The sequence below is a fragment of the Megalobrama amblycephala genome, linkage group LG4 (genome assembly GCF_018812025.1).
Source record: "Megalobrama amblycephala isolate DHTTF-2021 linkage group LG4, ASM1881202v1, whole genome shotgun sequence".
Taxonomy (NCBI): Eukaryota; Metazoa; Chordata; class Actinopteri; order Cypriniformes; family Xenocyprididae; genus Megalobrama; species Megalobrama amblycephala.
The window spans coordinates 8,548,845-8,567,671 of NC_063047.1; the positions used below are offsets into that span (position 1 = coordinate 8,548,845).

General features: G+C 37.8%; 1 protein-coding gene across 2 annotated transcripts in view; it reads left to right on the forward strand.

Moving 5' to 3' along the window:
* Nucleotides 1-18,827, forward strand: part of unc5db (unc-5 netrin receptor Db) — a 165,823-nt gene that overhangs the window by 99,651 nt on the left and 47,345 nt on the right. For both annotated transcript variants that reach the window (XM_048187240.1, XM_048187241.1), the window contains exons 3-4: nucleotides 13,084-13,227; nucleotides 15,033-15,136. In XM_048187240.1, the coding sequence (XP_048043197.1) occupies nucleotides 13,084-13,227; nucleotides 15,033-15,136 (248 nt within the window). The remainder of the gene's footprint in view (nucleotides 1-13,083; nucleotides 13,228-15,032; nucleotides 15,137-18,827) is intronic.

Sequence of the window (18,827 nt, forward strand, 5' to 3'; positions counted from 1 at the left end):
AACAGAAAATCTCTATATAATTGTATTGTGACTCAGATATCAATATAAGCTTGTATTTCCAGGTCCCTGCTGATTCCCCGACCTGAGTTGTTGTAAAAAGTGGTGCTGACAGATTAAAGCGTGTCAGCCAGGTCTCTCTGGAATATCACCTGTCACCTGTCGATATTCCTGCAGGAAATTTGGCTTTCTAACAGAGAGAAAGACCATCTCCTATTAACATATTACTCATATTTTCATCTATCAGGCAGGATTATGCGCCGTCATTAGTCATGATTTTCTTGCCTGCCGGCTGCCACTGAATTTTATCCCCCACACTATGCTGTCGATGGAACATCTCAGCTGGGGAATGATGAATAATGTCTGTGTCTCTCAGAGTGTCCATGAAACACAGGCGTCTGTCTTGCTTTGTTTACCCCTGACTAACAGTACCATGTAGAGTCACCTCAGAAGCGAAGGCAATCTGCTTTCATGATCAATAAACCTGTGGGACAGACAGGATACACCACGCTGTTCTGGGCTGCTTTTTTCTTTGCAGTGTCATTCATTTTTGGGAGAAAACCAATTCAAGAAGGCACTTGATTAAATGAGATGTTAGTGTTTCGCCTCCCTGTTCTCCCATGACTCCTTTCCGCAGTGGCTGAGAGCTGCTCATTTATTAAGGCAAGAATCACATCAAATTCTGCTAAATCAGACATAAGTGCTGTGTGTGGTGTGAACAACATTCATTTTGTGTCATCGTCTCGGCAGGTTCTGTCTTGAAGGATTTGTGTTCATTAGCAAAACTTTATTCTGTTAACTACATAATAACGGAAGGTGAATTTCGCATATGTACAACATAATTGGGAATGCCTTAAATGACAAATTTGCAAAATTGATTAGTCTGCGAGTTGTCTGAATGACTATTTAGTTGCTCTTAAAGAGATTTCACTTTTTCTCTTTCTTCTGAGAAAAAAAAACTGAGAAGATATTTTTGAAAAATGAGATTGGGATCCAATGTTGTTTGGACCCCAACTTTCTTCAAAATATTTTCTTTTATGTCCCCACTTTAGCCATAAATGATTTGGCCAGGTCTTGCTATCTATTTCAGGGAAGCTACGAAAGAAAATGCAAACAAATGTGTCCCACTCCTGGCATCCTCTGTCAAACATGCAATTTTGGTTTATTAAAACAAAAACTTACATTATGGTGGCTAGAACCCTAAACACACTAATTGTTGCACATTTTATTTCTAATCATGATGTTATTAATAAATTACTCGCATAGCGGTTTTAGATTGAAAATGAACATATATTTTACTACAGACCAGATCTCTGGATCAGTACATTACATAGAATATATATTTAACAAAACAGTAAAGTATCATTACACTACCTGATTAATTTTTGTGTTTATTGCCCCAAGGAGCAATAAAATGGAAATTAATTTTCCCTTGTTTTTTCCTCAATGTGTCCATTAAATGGTTGAAAACACAGTGTGAGACACTGAAAAAACAAGAAGATACAATGCGATAGCCATCATCTGAATGTGTGCAAGTAAAAAGCTATTTGGAATCAACAGTAATTGTCTCAAAATGTCTTGTTGAGGGCAGTGAATTTGTTGCAAAAGTGTGCTTTGATGGATGGAGCAGTGGTGCTTTAAAGGGGATGAATATAGAGAGGGATTCAGTGTGCTGACAGTCAGGCAGTTACTGTTACTAAACTCTGAAGCGCAGACTCTGCCAGCATGCTAAACCCCTCTCTGAGAAGCGTTATCCCTTCCACCCCCCAAAAGATATAAACTTTCTTGTCCAACAGACTAGTCAACCATTAATATTTCAATATTTGTTCTCAAAACAACCAACCAGAAATGCCACTTGTATAATGATTATTGCAACAGTGTCTAACTGTTCAGAGTTAATGAGATCTGCTGAAACCTCACTAGTAAAGAGGCAGAAGTCACATCTAATTTGATTTAGCTGCCCCAGTAACAATTTAATTTCTCTTTAGCAATCACGCCAATGTTTTTCAGGTCTGAAACCCTCTTTTTGAAAGTCTGTCATGCTCATCAAGGCATCAACGAGTTTATTTGATCAAAAATACAGTAAAACAGTACTATTGTGAAATATAATTACAATTTAAAATGTTTTTGATTTTAATATATTTTTTGTAATTTAATTTATTCCTGTGATGCTATGCTAAATTTTCAGCATCATTAATCCAGTCTTCATTGTCAACAAGATCCTTCAGAAATCATTCTAATATGCTGATTTGCTGCTCAAGAAACATTTCCTAATGTTAAAAACAGTTGTGCTGCTTAAAATTTTGCAGATACATTCATTTTATAGAGAAATCTTTTGTAACATTTATAAATGTCTTTGCTATCACTTTTGATTAATTTAATGTGTCCTTGCTGAATAAAAGTACTAATTTCTTTCACAAATAATAAAAATAAAACACTTTATTTTAGTGCCGTAGTTACACATGTACTTACTATAGTAATAACAGTAAATTATGCATAATTAAAAGTAACTAACCCTAACCCTAAACCAAACCCTAACCCTAACTGTAACTCTATAGTAAGTACATGTAGTTAATTAATATTACTCAGTACTTATTTGAGTAATTACAATGTAACTACGGCACTGTAAAATAAAGTGAAACCAAATAAAAATCGTCTTGGTTACATTTGTAACCCTCATTCCCTGAAGGAGAGAACAGAGATGTACGTCAGTAGTGACCGACGAATTGAGATATCGCTAGAGAGCCCTATCAGACATAAGACAACTGGTGTCCACACTGCAGCGAGGGTACAGAAACTGTGGCGACGGGACATACGTCTCTGTTCCCTCCTTCAGGGAACGAGGGTTACATACGTAACCGAGACCTTCCCTTTAAGTCGGTCACGTTCGGCGTACGTCAGTAGTGACCGACGAATTGGGATCCCAACTAAGGCGCCACATTTACGAAACCCCTTCCACAGGGGCGGAGCCAGAGGGGTGGCTTGGGGTGGCCCACGCCACCCCTGAGATTCGATTGGCCACCCCAGGTGCCACCCCAAAATCCTACTCTACGATTGGCCATTAACGTGGTCAAAGGCGGAACCTTTGTTGACGCACTTTGCTGCCTTTAAATCAGCGCGGGAGCTTGGACAGTCAGACACCAGAACTCAGAAATGTAAGTAGCAAGTGTTTGATATAAGCTAACCAACGATACATGGCTTATTGTTTTTTAGCATGTGAGTTTACAGCACTACTACTTGTGCTAGCACGCAAAGATATCTATTTACCTATCACATCTGCCTTGATATCTAATCACACACACAGCCCAGTATCACGTCTGTTGAATCACGTCATGTAGGCTAATTTATCTATTGTAAGTTACCTGCCTATTCTGCCTACTCAGTCGACATTTGCTAGGTCATTAACTGTTAACTAGGCTACTTTTGTAAAAAGCATTTAAAGATTTATCATTAGCAGATTAGCAGACGCAATTTTGTGCAAAAAAACGTAGCCTACATTATATTTTAACCAAATTAAACACGCCATAGCTCGCCCCTACCTTCAGTAAGTTAGGCTTAGGCTATATTCCCAGATAAATTCCACGCAGGGTTCCGTTTTTGTTTGTTCTATAGGCTATACAGTCAATGTTTTCAAGCCCTGTGTTGCTAACATACCTATGCTGTGAAATTAAGGTCTAGCCTACTGGTGGGTTTAGTTGAATTTGAGTAATAGGATATGCAACCATTTACATCTGGAGATAGTTATTTGTGCTCGCCAAAATCATAGAAATTATCATTACAAGACACTTACAGTATCTCCTGTAATCCAAGACAGATTTTCTTTGAGTTGTTAGGCTTTAGAGCATTTATTTTAACAAATGACATGGAAAACATAATTCATTTCATCCACATATCCTTATGCACAATGCACAACAACAATTTAGCTTAAACCGTGAGAATCAAGCAAACCTCACGGCCGTCAGGGCCTTAAAGTGACAGGCACTGAATTCGACTTGCACATCACCAATGCAGTAATGACATGAAGGAGTAGTCTATATCGTTTAAACTTTATAAATAGTAATAGTTTAGCTCACAGGTCAGATGTGGCCTTTGATTAAGCTTTAATTTTGTGTGATTAATTGTAAATAATACGTTCTTTGTTGTGCATTGTGCCGTTTCATGTTTGTTTCATTTCAATTTCTAATAATAATGTAAGTAATAATTACTAATAATGTAAATGGGAAAAAAAGTATTTAATTGGTGTTTTTGTAAGAGTAAGAGTACGGCCTTTGTCCTTCAATTTATGAGTATGGTGTTCGATGCATGATTTTATGATGCCACCCTTGAATTAATCAGTGCTCCACTAAGGCCACCCCTGTTAAAAAAGTCTAGAATCGCCATTGCCCTTCCAGTGCCCAGCGCAAGAGAGAGTCTACTGCTGTTCCGACATACCCACTGAGTAAACTAGACTACACTGGGGAAGCGAACCCATAGGGGACGATGCGGAGGCCACTACCTACCCTGTAGGGGAGGAGTTTACATAGAGAATACACATATGGTCTGGCCAGTTGAGCAGTACGCATATGGAGTCCCTGGGATGGCTCCACCTGGGTAGAGGGAGACTCATCTGACAGGTGACAGCAGAGATGGCTGTGCTAAGGGAAAGTCACGGGCCAGGGGCGGCGCCAGCCGATTTTGCCGGGGCTTCAGCCCCGAATGTTTTGAGTCAAGCCCCGAATCTTTCAGGTTTGAGGTTTCTTAACAGTGGTGTCAAAATATAATTTTTCTAAACATATCTCTCTATTAAAATATGTTAAACAGTTCAATACCGCTTTTCTATAGTACTATCCATACATACAGTGTTACCGGTAGCGCTTTCTCAGCACGTTCACACACACCGCAGATGTACAGAGCCACGCCTCCTGTCACTCACTCAGAGCAGCGGCAGGCCTCGAGGCTCTCTTTCGGTCCGGTTGAAGGGTTTTTCTTATGATATAATAGCTGATAATACAACTTTGGCGTATTTGTTAGCTAAATGTTCATTCAGTGTTTCCAATTAATGACCCGGTGCCACCGTTTCATAATGAACCGAAAATTTAAAACATGTAAATGGTCTCTAATGTTGTATTTTGCCAACGAACTAAAATCGAAACCATGATATGGCTATGTGCCTTTATAAAACAGCAAAATACAGTGATTAAGTATATATACAGTCTGTCTGCGCTGCGAGTGCGCACATTTGCTCACGCGATCAGCTGTGCATAAAAGCTCAAGGATTTAGGCCTATCTTAGAAATTAGTACAAAAGTCTTATAATTTCTATATTATATATTATAATCTATATTATTATTTCATTGTAATAATTGTTTGGCATCCTAAAACACCTAAAACGATGTAGACACTATATCACAACTAAAAAGATGATACTACAGACTAAAAAGAACTAAACCCTCTTTCATGTCGAGGTACAATGCTGTTTCTTTGGTCAATTTGCACACTGTACATGGGTTGAAGCTCTTAATTTTGAGCTTCCAAAGTGCCCCAGATTGATGCATTTAACCTTAAAATGTACAAAATTTTCTTTCGGGGGGGCATGCCCCCGGACCCCCCTACAGAAGGTATACCTAACAAACTTTTACAAATTAAAGTGCCAAATCATGTACATTTGATGAACTTTACTAAAGAATACTATAAAAAAAGCTTCTTTCATGTCAGTAAAGCTGTTAACAGAAATTAAAATGTCATTGGAAAAATATAGATTTGGGCTAAGCCCCGAATGTTAACAATGTCTGGCTCCGCCCCTGTCACGGGCTCACCGTAGGGAGTTTGACCATGAACAATTACACATATGGGACCGCTCACGTAGAGGGATTGTGACATATGGAACCCAGTAGGGCTGGACGATATGACCAAAATTTATATCACGATATAATTCTTAATTTCGGTCGATACGATATAATTCCGATATCGATATGAACTATATAATAGCCTCAGAAAAACTGCCAAGAATGGCCACAACGGATGTCTGTACCTACAAACGTCTGAAAAATGAATTTGCCAAGGCACGCCCTGGGATTCATACGCCAGGGCGATGGCATCTACTATCCAGTGAGCCTTTCCCTTCTGCTGGCCTATGTAACAGACAAAGAGCTGATCTGAGGTCCTAAAGCTTCTCGTTCTGTCAACGTACACATGCAGAGCGCGGACGGGACAGAGCAAAGCTAGGGCTGGGTCTGCCTCCTCCGAAGGCAGCGCTTGCAGGTTCACTACCTGATCTCTGAATTGAGTGGTAGGAACCTTGGGCACATATCCGGGCCGGGGTCTCAGGATGACGTGAGAGTCACCGGGCCCGAATTCCAGGCACGATTCGTCGACCGAAAATGTGTGCGGGTCCCCTACCCTCTTCAGCGAAGCCAATGCAACCAGGAGGACTGTCTTAAGAGACAGTGCTTTTAACTCAACTGATTGCAAAGGTTCGAAGGGATGACCCCGGAGAGATGTAAGTACCAGGGTGAGATCCCAAGAGGGTATAGAGGAAGGTGAGGCGGATTTAGTCTCCTCGCCCCCTTTTTTTTAGAAGGGGAAGAATCAGCTCTTTTGTGCCGAAGCACACAGGGAGAGTCACGATGTGTTCGGGTACACCACTCCCTGAACACAATGGAGGAACAGACAACTGCGGTTTAAATGGGACTGATTTCTGTAATAACAGCAGTTGAGAGCTTTAAACTGCTCAGGCTCCTCGGGAAGCTTGCAACCTCGCTGCTGTGCCGTCACACCAACACAAGACGCTAGAATCTTCTAAGGCTTGTTTAGTTTCACTTCTGAAAGCTGGAGACACCAAACTGTTGGCTCCGAAGCGAAAGACAGAGTGCGATTGCATCTGCTTCCTATTTATATACACCTGACGGAGGCAGTGTGCATTATGCAAATATCGCACACCAATTCCATTGGCTTGTTTTAGTTCACTCGAAGCTGATAGGGCTCTCTAGCGATATCCCAATTCGTCGGTCACTACTGACGTACGTCGAACGTGACCGACTGAAAGGGAACTTACTGATCCAAACTTTTAAACAGTGGTGTAGGTATTAAGGAGAACCACAATGTCCAGCTGTATAATTTAAGAGAGGACTTCCAAATGTATCATATTTGTTTGGGCTTCTTTGCTGCCATCGTCCAGGGCAAAATTCAGAATACAGTGTCAGCATCATTTATTTTGTTTATCCTCCCGCACTGGGGCTCATCCTAATCTCACAAAAAAAAAAAAAAATTGTTTTAAAATGAGCTGAGTCTTCTTGAACTGATCTGTTTACATAAATTGCATGCCATCGTTTTATCTTTGAGCTGCAATAGTAATCCCTGTATAGTTGAAGGCACTTTCAGATTTATTTGATATTTATGTAGTAAAAGTGTTCAGATATGGTCCCTGGTACTGTTTATTAGGAGACGTATGGTACAGGAGTATTCCAGATTACAGACTAATGTTTGAGAGTGCATTAAAGCGAGGAGCAAAAAATCTGGATTGGTTATTGTGGTTCTCAACATATAGCATAAAATTCCTTTTAATCCGCATATCTGTACTATTTTGTAAAGTCTGTAGGGTGTAGGAATCCTGTAGAACGTGGTAGAAGATGAAAACGATTAACAGTGAAAGCCTTTTCTAATGCAATAAATCTGCAAAGAGTGACTTCAGGTTCATACCATGAAAGTCAGTCATTTTAAAAGTCAAGAAACATTAAATTTTATCGCCATAGTATTAACTATCATAGATTTGAGAGTTCGAAGGGTTCAGGTTGTGACAAGCTTATCTGAAGATATTTGTCTTAAATGAAGCCTCAGGGGTAACAAGCGTGGCTCTTGTGCTTTTAGGCTAATGCAGCTTCAGCTAGCTATTTTCATCTTGCTAACAATCTGTGGCACAGACAACAAGGAAGGACCTTCTGAAAGAGGGAGAAAAAAAAGGTTTTTTTATCAGTAATGCACTCAAAAACTTGGAGCAGAGAGACATGAAACTGGAGTTATGTAGGGCAGCATGTGAAGGGAAAAGCAACCCAAGGCCATTAAATTTTTCACTGGTCTTCACTGGAATTTTTTTTTTTTTTTTTCTTAAAGGTGCCCAAGAATGCTTTTTCACAAGATGTATGTATATAAGTCTAAGGTGTCCCCTGAATGTGTCTGTGAAGTTTCAGCTCAAAATACCCCATAGATTTTTTTAAATAATTTTTAAAAAATTTTAACTGCCTATTTTGGCATCATTAACTATGCTCTCGATTATATTACAGCACATTTACAAAGTTCACACAGCTAATATAACCCTCAAATGGATCTTTACAAGATGTTCGTCACGCATGCTGTATGCATGCTTCGAATTATGTGAGTAAAGTATTTATTTTGATGTTTATATTTGATTCTCTATGAGTTTGAGGCTGTGCTCCGTGGTTAACGGCTAATGCTATTCTGTGAGAGAGATTTATAAAGAATGAAGTTGTGTTTATGAATTATACAGACTGCAAGTGTTTAAAATAGCAACGGCTCTTGTCTCCGTGAATTCAGTAAGAAACGATGGTAACTTTAACCTCATTTAACAGTACATTAGCAACATGCTAACGAAACATTTAGAAAGACAATTTACAAATATCACTAAAAATATCATGCTATCATGGATCATGTCAGTTATTATTGCTCCATCTGCCATTTTCGCTGTTGTTCTTGCTTACCTAGTCTGTTGATTCACCTGTGCAGGTCCAGACGTTACTGGCTGCCCTTGTCTAATCAAGTCAAGTCAAGTCAAATTTATTTATATAGCGCTTTTACAATTGGTAATTGTTTCAAAGCAGCTTTACATATTAGACGCACAGAAAAAAAGGGAAGTGGTTAAAAATAAGCTGTACAAACAAGCGTGGTAATATGTAACATATACAAGATGGTGCTACATTAAGCCAATGTCGGCTGACTCCCAGGGGTGGAAAAAACCCCCTAGGAGAAAACCCAGCGTGGGAAAAAAGTCCTAGGAGGGAAAAAACCCCTTGGAAGATATATATAATATATGTAAATGGATATGGAGATCAAAATCTGAATTATACATTTTTATTATAGAGATTAAAAATAGATTATATATATATATTTGTAAGCGGATACGGGGATTTAAAAATCTATGCAGCCAGAACTGGATCTGTAGGCCCATTGTCTCCTGGGCTGCGTTGTAGTCAGGTCCAGACACAGGTTCTCCATCTGATCTGGATACGGCCTGGATCCAGCACCCGGAAAACCTCCGGATAAGCAGAGAGACAGATATTAGCGTAGATGCCATTCTTATTCTGATGTACAGGTATATCTAGTGTTATAGGAAATGTTCTCGGTTCCGGCCGACCTAATTATTGCAGCGTAACAATCCTTTAACGGATTTGAAAAATGTTAATGTATTGATAATGTGTTATGTGTATGCAAGAGCAAAGAGATGTGTTTTTAGTCTAGATTTAAACTGACAGAGTGTGTCTGCTTCCCGAACAATGCTAGGAAGATTGTTCCAGAGTTTAGGTGCTAAATAGGAAAAGGATCTGCCGCCTTCAGTTGATTTTGATATTCTGGGTATTATCAACTGGCCTGAATTCTGAGATCGCAATAAACGTGAAGGACTATAATGCATTAAGAGCTCACTTAGGTACTGGGGAGCTAAACCATTTAGTGCTTTATAAGTAAGTAGCAAGATTTTAAAATCTATACGATGTTTAATAGGGAGCCAATGTAATGTTGACAGAACTGGGCTAATATGGTCATACTTTCTGGTTCTAGTAAGAACTCTAGCTGCCGCATTTTGGACCAACTGTAGTCTGTTTAAAAGCCGAGCAGAACAACCACCCAGTAGAGCGTTACAATAATCTAGTCTTGAGGTCATGAATGCATGAATCAACTGTTCCGCATTTGTCATTGAGAGCATATGTCGTAATTTAGATATATTTTTTAGATGGAAGAAGGCGGTTTTACAGATACTAGAAACATGACTTTCAAATGAAAGATTGGTATCGAAGAGCACACCCAAGTTCCTAACTGAGGACGAAGATTTAATGGAGCACCCGTCAAGTGTTAGAGAGTATTCAAGGTTTTTTCATGAGGAAGTTTTTGGTCCAAAGATTAGGATATCAGTTTTTTCTGAATTTAATAATAAGAAATTTCTTGTCATCCAGTTTTTAATGTCAGCTATGCATTCTGTTAGTTTTGTGAATTTGTAGGTTTCGTCAGGGCGCGAGGAAATATAGAGCTGAGTATCGTCAGCGTAGCAGTGAAAACTAACACCATGCTTCCTAATTATCTCTCCTAAGGGCAGCATGTACAGAGTGAAAAGCAACGGTCCTAGTACTGAGCCTTGTGGTACTCCATACTGAACCTGTGATCGATACAACATCTCTTCATTAATTATTACAGACTGATAACGGTCAGATAAGTACGATTTGAACCATGCCAAAGCAATTCCACTAATGCCAATATAGTTTTCAAGTCTTTTTAAAAGAATGTTGTGATCGATAGTGTCAAAAGCAGCACTGAGATCTAATAACACTAATAGAGAAATACAGCCACGATCGGATGATAAGAGTAGATCGTTTGTAACTCTAACAAGAGCAGTCTCAGTACTATGGTACGGTCTAAATCCTGACTGGAAATCCTCACAGATTCCATTTCTTTCTAAAAAGGAACACAGTTGTGATGAAACTGCCTTTTCTAGTATCTTTGACAGAAAAGGTAGATTCGAGATTGGCCTGTAATTTACTAAATCTCTCGGATCTAGTTGAGGTTTTTTAATAAGAGGTTTAATAATAGCCTGCTTAAAGGTTTTTGGCACGTATCCTAGTGTTAACGATGAATTAATTATATCAAGAAGTGGACCTACGACCTCTGGAAGCATTTCTTTCAGTAGTTTAGTCGGCATTGGGTCTAACATACATGTCGTTGATTTTGATGATTTGATAAGTTTAGATAATTCTTCCTCTCCTATAGCGGCGAATGATTCTAGTTTTACCTCAGGGACACTACAGTGCACTGTCTGAAGCGAAACTGTAGACGGTTGCATGTTTTTAATTTTCTCTCTAATATTATCAATCTTGCAAGTAAAGAAGTTCATAAAGTCATTACTGCTGTGCTCTATGGAAACGTCAGCAGTTGAATCTCTGTTTCTAGTTAATTTAGCCACTGTGTCAAATAAATACCTAGGATTATGTTTGTTTTCTATTAAGAGATTTGAAAAATAAGTAGATCTAGCATTTCTTATAGCCGTTCTGTACTCAATCATTTTTTCTTTCCATGAAAGGCGAAAAACTTCTAGTTTTGTTTTCTTCCAACTACGTTCAACTTTTCTAACAGCTCGTTTTAGAGCCCGAGTGTGCTCATCATACCACGGCGTTGGATTAGTTTCCTTAATCTTCTTTAGACGTAAAGGAGCGACTGCATCTAATGTGCTGGAAAAGAGAGAGCCAATAGTTTCTGTTGCAGCATCGAGTTCTTCTAAGTTGTCAGGTATACTAAGGCGATGAAACTGCTCGGGGAGATTATTTATAAAGCAATCTTTAGTGGTAGACATGATGGTTCTACAATATTTATGGCTGGGTGGTGGTTTTGTAGCCTTGGCTAATTGTATTATACACGAGACTAAATAATGATCTGATATATCATCGCTCTGCGGTAGGATTTCAACAGCATCAATATCAATTCCATGCGACAGTATTAGATCTAAGGTATGATTACGACAATGAGTGGGTCCTGACACGTGTTGTCTAACTCCAATAGAGTTTAAAATGTCTGCAAATGCCAATCCAAATGCGTCTTTATTATTATCTACATGGATATTAAAATCACCAACAACAAGGACTTTATCCGCAGCCAGTACTAACTCTGATAGAAAATCAGCAAATTCTTTGATAAAGTCAGTATGGTGCCCTGGTGGCCTGTATACAGTAGCCAGCACAAATGTCAACTTACATAATGTTACATAAAGCACCATCACTTCAAAGGAATTATATTTGAAATTCTTTTGAATGATTCTGAATATATTACTATAAATTACAGCAACACCTCCCCCTTTGCCTTTCTGTCGAGGATTGTGTCGATAATCATAACCTTGAGGACTAGATTCATTTAAAGTAATGTAATCGTCTGGTTTTAGCCAGGTTTCTGTCAAACACAGCAAGTCTAGTTTATTGTCTGTGATAATTTCATTTACAATAAGTGCTTTTGAAGAAATAGATCTAATATTCAGTAACCCAAGCTTTATCATTTGTTTATCTGATTTATCTGTGATTTTCATTTTTTGAACATCAATTAAATTTTTACCCTTAAAAGGTTTCGGAAGTTTTTTGTATTTACTAGTTCGAGGTACAGACACAGTCTCTATGTGATAATATCTAGGTGAAAGAGTTTCTATGTGCTGTGAATTATCTGAGTTCTGTGACGTGAGGCGGCTAGCAGACGGTCGGTTTAGCCAGTTTGTCTGCGTCCTGATCTGGGCCCTGGTTTGTCATGGTTTAGCTCTAAGACTATTTGCCAAATTTCTAGATAGAAGAGCAGCACCATCCCGGGAGGGATGAATACCATCTCTTTTCAACAGATCAGGTCTGCCCCAAAAGCTTTTCCAATTGTCTATGAAACCTATATTATTCTAATGCCTTTCATAATGTTGGGAACATGGGCTGGCATATGCAAATATTGGGGCGTACACCCCGACTGTTACGTAACAGTCGGTGTTATGTTGAGATCCGCGCGTTTTCCGGAAGTCTTTTAAACAAATGAGATTTACATACGAAAGAGAAAGCAATGGAGTTTGAAACACAATGTATGTCTTTTCCATGTACTGAACTCTTGTTTTTCAACTATGCCAAGGTAAATTCAAATTTTGAATCTAGGGCACCTTTAAATAACAATGCATATGATATTTTTAAACTTCAGTCTCAGAATTCAGAGAGCTTTGGTACCCTTTCATCCTTCTGACACCCAGCGTATATTCTTACCGTCAATCACCATTAAGGACCCTGACTGAAGTGACCAAACACTGAAGATCAATACTTAATGGACTTTGACCTGAAGTGAATTCAGATGTTCATGCTCTCTGTTTCCTGTTACACAGGGCTGAAAATCCGCGAAGTGACGATCAATGTTACTAGGCAGCAGGTGGAGGATTTCCATGGTCCAGAGGACTACTGGTGCCTTTGTGTGGCCTGGAGTCACCTAGGGACCTCGAAGAGCCGTAAGGCCACAGTGAGGATAGCCTGTGAGTATATTAGGTCCGAGTGGCCTCCAAGTGAGAAAATGATTATTATTCATTGTTATTTTAATTGCATTGTATTGACAATGCAAGTTTTTAAATAAGAAATAAAAAATCTAGGATATAATTTAATAAATTTAAGGGTCATGGGTATCAAAACGTTTGAAAATACCTCTTGTATTAGCTAACTAATCAATTTTTTCTCTCTTTTAGAATTGCTGAAAATTATTTAGACAAAAGCTTGCATGCTAAATCTGAAATGCACCTACATTTAAAAAACTACATGAATTTCCCACGAATTTCAATTTTCTTACGTGGTCACATGGATTTCACATGGGAACTGTTCCAAAACCATGTTTCCCATGTGCAAAGTGCACGTGTTTCACACGTTTCACATATTGGCCATGTTTTTGCACATGTGAATTTCATGTGGTTTTTCTGAAACACATAATATAAACACAGATGAAAAGGGGCAAAAATCTGTTTTATGTATTTACAATTTTTTTTTCCATTATGCATTAAATGTGTTAAAGGGTTTGTTTACCCAGAAATGAAATTTCTGTCATTATTTACTCACCCTCATGTTGTTCCAAACCCATAAGACTTACATTCATCTTTGGAACACAAATGAAGATATTTTAAATGAAATCTGAATGATTTCTCCCTTCATTGACAGCTACACAACTACCACTTTGATGCTTCAAAAAGTTCATAAAGAGACCATAAAACTAATCCATATGGATTGAGTGGTTTAGTCCAAATTTTCTAAAGAGACACGATCGCTTTATATGATAAGCAGATTGAATTTAGGCTTTCATTCACATATAAACATTGATCAGCAAACATAAACAGAAGTTGAAAGACACGTGAGAACAAACCTCTTGTGGTGAAGCTCAAACGTGCAGCATAACACACGAGAATGAACCTCATTGGTTCTCGCATGTCAAGAGAACATGCTTGAACTTCCATTTACCAACTGATGTGTGCGTTGATGAATGTCTGTATGCGAATAAAAGCCTAAATTCAGTCTGTTCAGCATATAAAATGACCTTGTCTCTTTAGAAAATTTGAACTAAACCACTCAAATCATATAGATTATTTTTACGATCTCTTTATGAACTTTTTGAAGCGTCAAAGTTTCAGTTGCGTAGCTGTCAGAAATCATTCAGATTTCATTAAATAATCTTTATTTATATTCTAAAGATGAACGAAAGTCTTACGGGTTTAGAACAACATGAGGGTGAGTAAATTATGAAAGAATTTTCATTTTTGGGTGAACTAACCCTTTAAATTTGAAGGCATTTACAATCTATTAACAGCTTTATTTAGTTTTTATTATTGTTTTCTATGAGTATCATTATCATAATTTTAAGGATTATATTTTATCATTATTAATTGATAATCACTTAACAACTTTATTCCACTTGAATACAGGGAGCATTATTTTTTTCCTACCTGAAGCTGGACCATTTTTATCATTTTTCTGTTGTTTTCTCTCTACAAATTAAAAGCATTTTGCATTGTACAGAAAAAAAAAATCTATTGCTGTTACAAGCACAGTAAGGATGAGGCAGAGCTGTCTAACTGAACTGAACCAACGACACCCGCAACTCCAGCAGATGGCCGGAGCACCATTGAGAATGCCTGCACTCTGCTGCTCTTTTGCCCTTCCTTTCTAAGGTTGCCAAAACGAAGGGCAGGGGGTGTAGATAGAGCAGGATACTGAGCAGTGAAAGCGATTGGCAAAGATAGGCCAAATATCGGCTCGGACTCTGCCCACTGTGACAGCTGCCTCTTATCTTTTCAAACAGACCTTCGCAAAAACTTTGAGCAGGATCCTCAAGGGAAGGAAGTGCCAATCAAGGGCATGATTGTGCTGCATTGTCGTCCCCCGGAGGGAGTGCCCATGGCAGAGGTAAGACCCATCCTCTCAGCCTCTGACATCATTCCCACAGGGCGGATATCTGGGAAGGGCAATGCATGCTCTCTGCTGACTGGAAACAAGCATCAGTGCTGTTTTTAAACATCTATACTAAGTAATGCCTTTTTCTGTGCTTAAAGGGATAGTTCACCCAGATAATTGCAGGTTATTCAGCCTCATGTCGTTACAAACCTGTGTTACTTTCCTTCTATGGATCACAAAAGAAGATATTTTAAAAAAACACTTTGGTCCATATATATTTAAATTCAATGGGGTTCAAAACAACATTGGACCATATTGACTTTCCATGTTGGAACAAATAACACTGAGACATTTTCAAACTATCTTTGTTTGTGTTTTACATGGAAAAGAAAGCCATACAGATATTTAAAGAACTATTTTGGTCTATATAAAAAAGTCAATAGGGCCTAAAACAACATGGGACCGTACTGATTTTAAGTGTTCAGACAAAAAAAAAAAAAAACATGTTTTCAAAAATATCTCCCTTTCATGCTCCACACAAGAAAGTAAGTCAAGCAGGTTTGGAATGACTTAAAGGTGAGTAAATGATGGACGGATTTCATTTTTAGTGAAGTATAGTTTTAAAGAGAACAACAAATGACAGTTCACTGACTGTTGTCATCAAATTTGATGGACTGGTTTCAGTTTAATACACGTTTGTGTGCAGTCAAGGGTCAAGTAAGGGACAAAAACGACAGGTCCGCATATCATTGATTATGAGCGGGCAATATATCCATGTTCATTTGTGTGTGTGATTATAGTAGGGTTTGGTTCTTGGCAGTCACCAATGCTTTGTGAATGTTTCAGTGATAAAATGTAAGAGCTCTGCCAGTGTCTGTCTATTCGGGTGCACGTTGGACAAAAACGGAGGAAATCTGGGAGGTACTGGAAGACAAGAATCTCCCTTCAAGTACTTTGTCAACATAAATGAAGTCAGCTATAAGAGGGACTAGTGAATAATGCAGAGTGCAGACCAGCAATCGGTGATCAGGTCCATTCCAGCACACCTCCACCATAAAAAATTTAAATCCAAGCTGTGAGGGGGAGAGAGCAGATTTATACGGCATCATTTTACCAGCATGCTGGATGCTAACTCTCTCTCTTTCTCCCTCACTCTCTCTTTATTCTGTCCTAGTGGAATGTGTTTGTGCTTTTAAACTGTCATAAACACCCCCTCTGAGATATGCTCTGTAGTATTTCTGTGGTCACAAAGCTAATGAGACTCGCATCTTTCTGGATAGAGTCAGTTTGTCATCACTGTTGGCTCTTAGGATAATTAACCAGCCTGATTTCTTTTCTAGTAAGTAAGTAAATACCATCTTGTTTTGGAGTAAAAAAAAATTAGTTCATATAATAGGTTTGTGTGAGGAAGAATTCAAGCCCTTATTAATAATCATCTTCTCTCTTCATCCAAAGCTATCATGAAGACATGCTTCACACATGCTTATGAACACATATAGCAATAGTAATATTTTGAAGTAATATAGCACATAAATCATATGGATCACTTTTATGAAACTTTAACCCTGTAAAGCTTGATATATGAAATAATAGTGAGAAGATTCAAATTTTTGGAAATGGAACAGTTTAATGAGCTTTTAAACAAACACAAAAAATGCATGAGTTTTTTGTTGGATCATATTTGATACATCAGGCTTTTATGGCTTATGTAGTATGATATAGGAGAATATGGAATGATGACGTTCTGATGCTTACTCATCTCTTAAAAAGGTGATATTTAAATGCTTAGTTTTATAATCAAAGCTCTGTGTTTTTGTTTTTTTTTGTTTTTTTATTGTGGGGGCAAAGCATATAATCCAATGCAACAGATTGATGATTGAGAGATGTAAAATAAACAATTATGTATGGATAATCAAATAAACCTAAGTTTCTTCTGTCCAGTATAGTGTTCATCTTGAAATATTACTAACAATACTAACAGGCCAAGGAAGGCTTGGAAAAGTTTTGATCATGTTGATAAATTATAGGCCTTTTAAATTTGCTCATCGAATATGATACAGTAAGCTTTTTATGGTTAATTGTGTTTTTTGTCATTTTTAGAGTGGCCATCAATGTATGGAAAACAAAGGTTTGGACATTCTGCCTAATTTCTTTTGTGAAGAAAAAAAAATGACACAGGGTTAGAATAATGTGGAATTATGTAAAAAAAAAAAAAAAATGAAAAAAAATGACAGCTTTATTTTGGGGGTAATCTGTTCCTTTAAATTGGAGCTTTGTCCTTTTAAATAGTAGCAGTATTAATGTGAGTGATCTGAGTGGTGAATTAAACTGTGATATGATCCTGTGTCTACGCAGGGGGGCTTCTCGGCACTGTGGTAATTACAACATAAACACAAAAAACTCCGAAATTACCTTTTAGAAAAAGAACAAGTTTTCTGTTGTAGAGCTAAACTGTAACTGTAAATGAGTTTCCCCAGAGAGCTTCTTAAGCCTCTCTGCATAGTTGGTCTAGACTGTGTTATCATAAAAATCTTTTTAATGAGATTATGCACTCTGAGTTTGCTACTGAGGAGAAGTGTTCAATTGGCCAAAAGAGATATTGCTCCCAAAGCTTTTTGTGAAATATAATCAATTTAAGTTAGACCAGAAAATGGTCTCACCTTCCCCTTTCCTGTGTTTTCGTTTCTTGCCATTGACTTGGAAAGCTTTAAGAGGATGCCATAGGAAAGAAAAATCACATTTAAAAAATATTTTTAACTATCTTGCTTGTATGAAAATTTCATGCAGCATGTGCCATATATAAATGTTTAAACAAACTTTTAAAATGTCTCAGACTTTTAAAATGTCTCAGATTTGTCAAAATACTAGCGTTTGCAATCAAAAGTCAGATATCTCAACATGAATTCATCAAATTCATCTAAGGCCACATTATCTAAGCCTTGTGACCCACATTAATAGCTCTATAACATTTTCTGCATTATAATCATTTGTGAACATAACTCATTTGTGTGTACATAATTGAGATCACCATTAAGTTTTCTTTAGCTTTCTTTTATTTATTTATTTATTTTCTAATTACTTTTTAAAAGGATCAAAAGCTTTATTCCATTCAAAAAGAACTCACTTCATGTGTTCCTACCTGTTTCCTGTTTTTTTTTTCTTTCTTTCTTTTTTTTCCTCTCCTGTCCTTTTCCAGCCACCATGAAAGTGAGTGATGATCCCCATGATCTAACAAGCCAATTACAGGCCGGTTGGAGCTGGGTGGTATCCTGTCTCTATGTGTTTAGCTGTGATAAGGCTGATCTGGAAAGAATGGTAATGTGGTTGTGTGTTCAGGAGAGGAGAGGATGAAAGGGACAACTCTGTGCTGGTTGCCTTTACTTCTGTATGATTGACCAATAAAGTCCTAGAAGTGTTTTCACAGCATTTTTCTCTGTTTTTGCCAGGTCTGGGGTTAATTCCTTGTGTGTGTTTTTTTGTTTTGTTTTTTAAGGATCATTTTAATTCAGAGTGCATCAAAGGATATCAAAGCTCCAGAATTAAGTCTAAATTTGACTTTTGAAATTGAGATGATGAGATTAAGAAACCAATTAATTGTGGAAGAATGTGGATTTAAACCACAGACATTAATTTATCTTGGATTACAGGGATCACATCAACCAATGAACTGACCAAATGATATTGCTTTCTATTACAAAAGGGG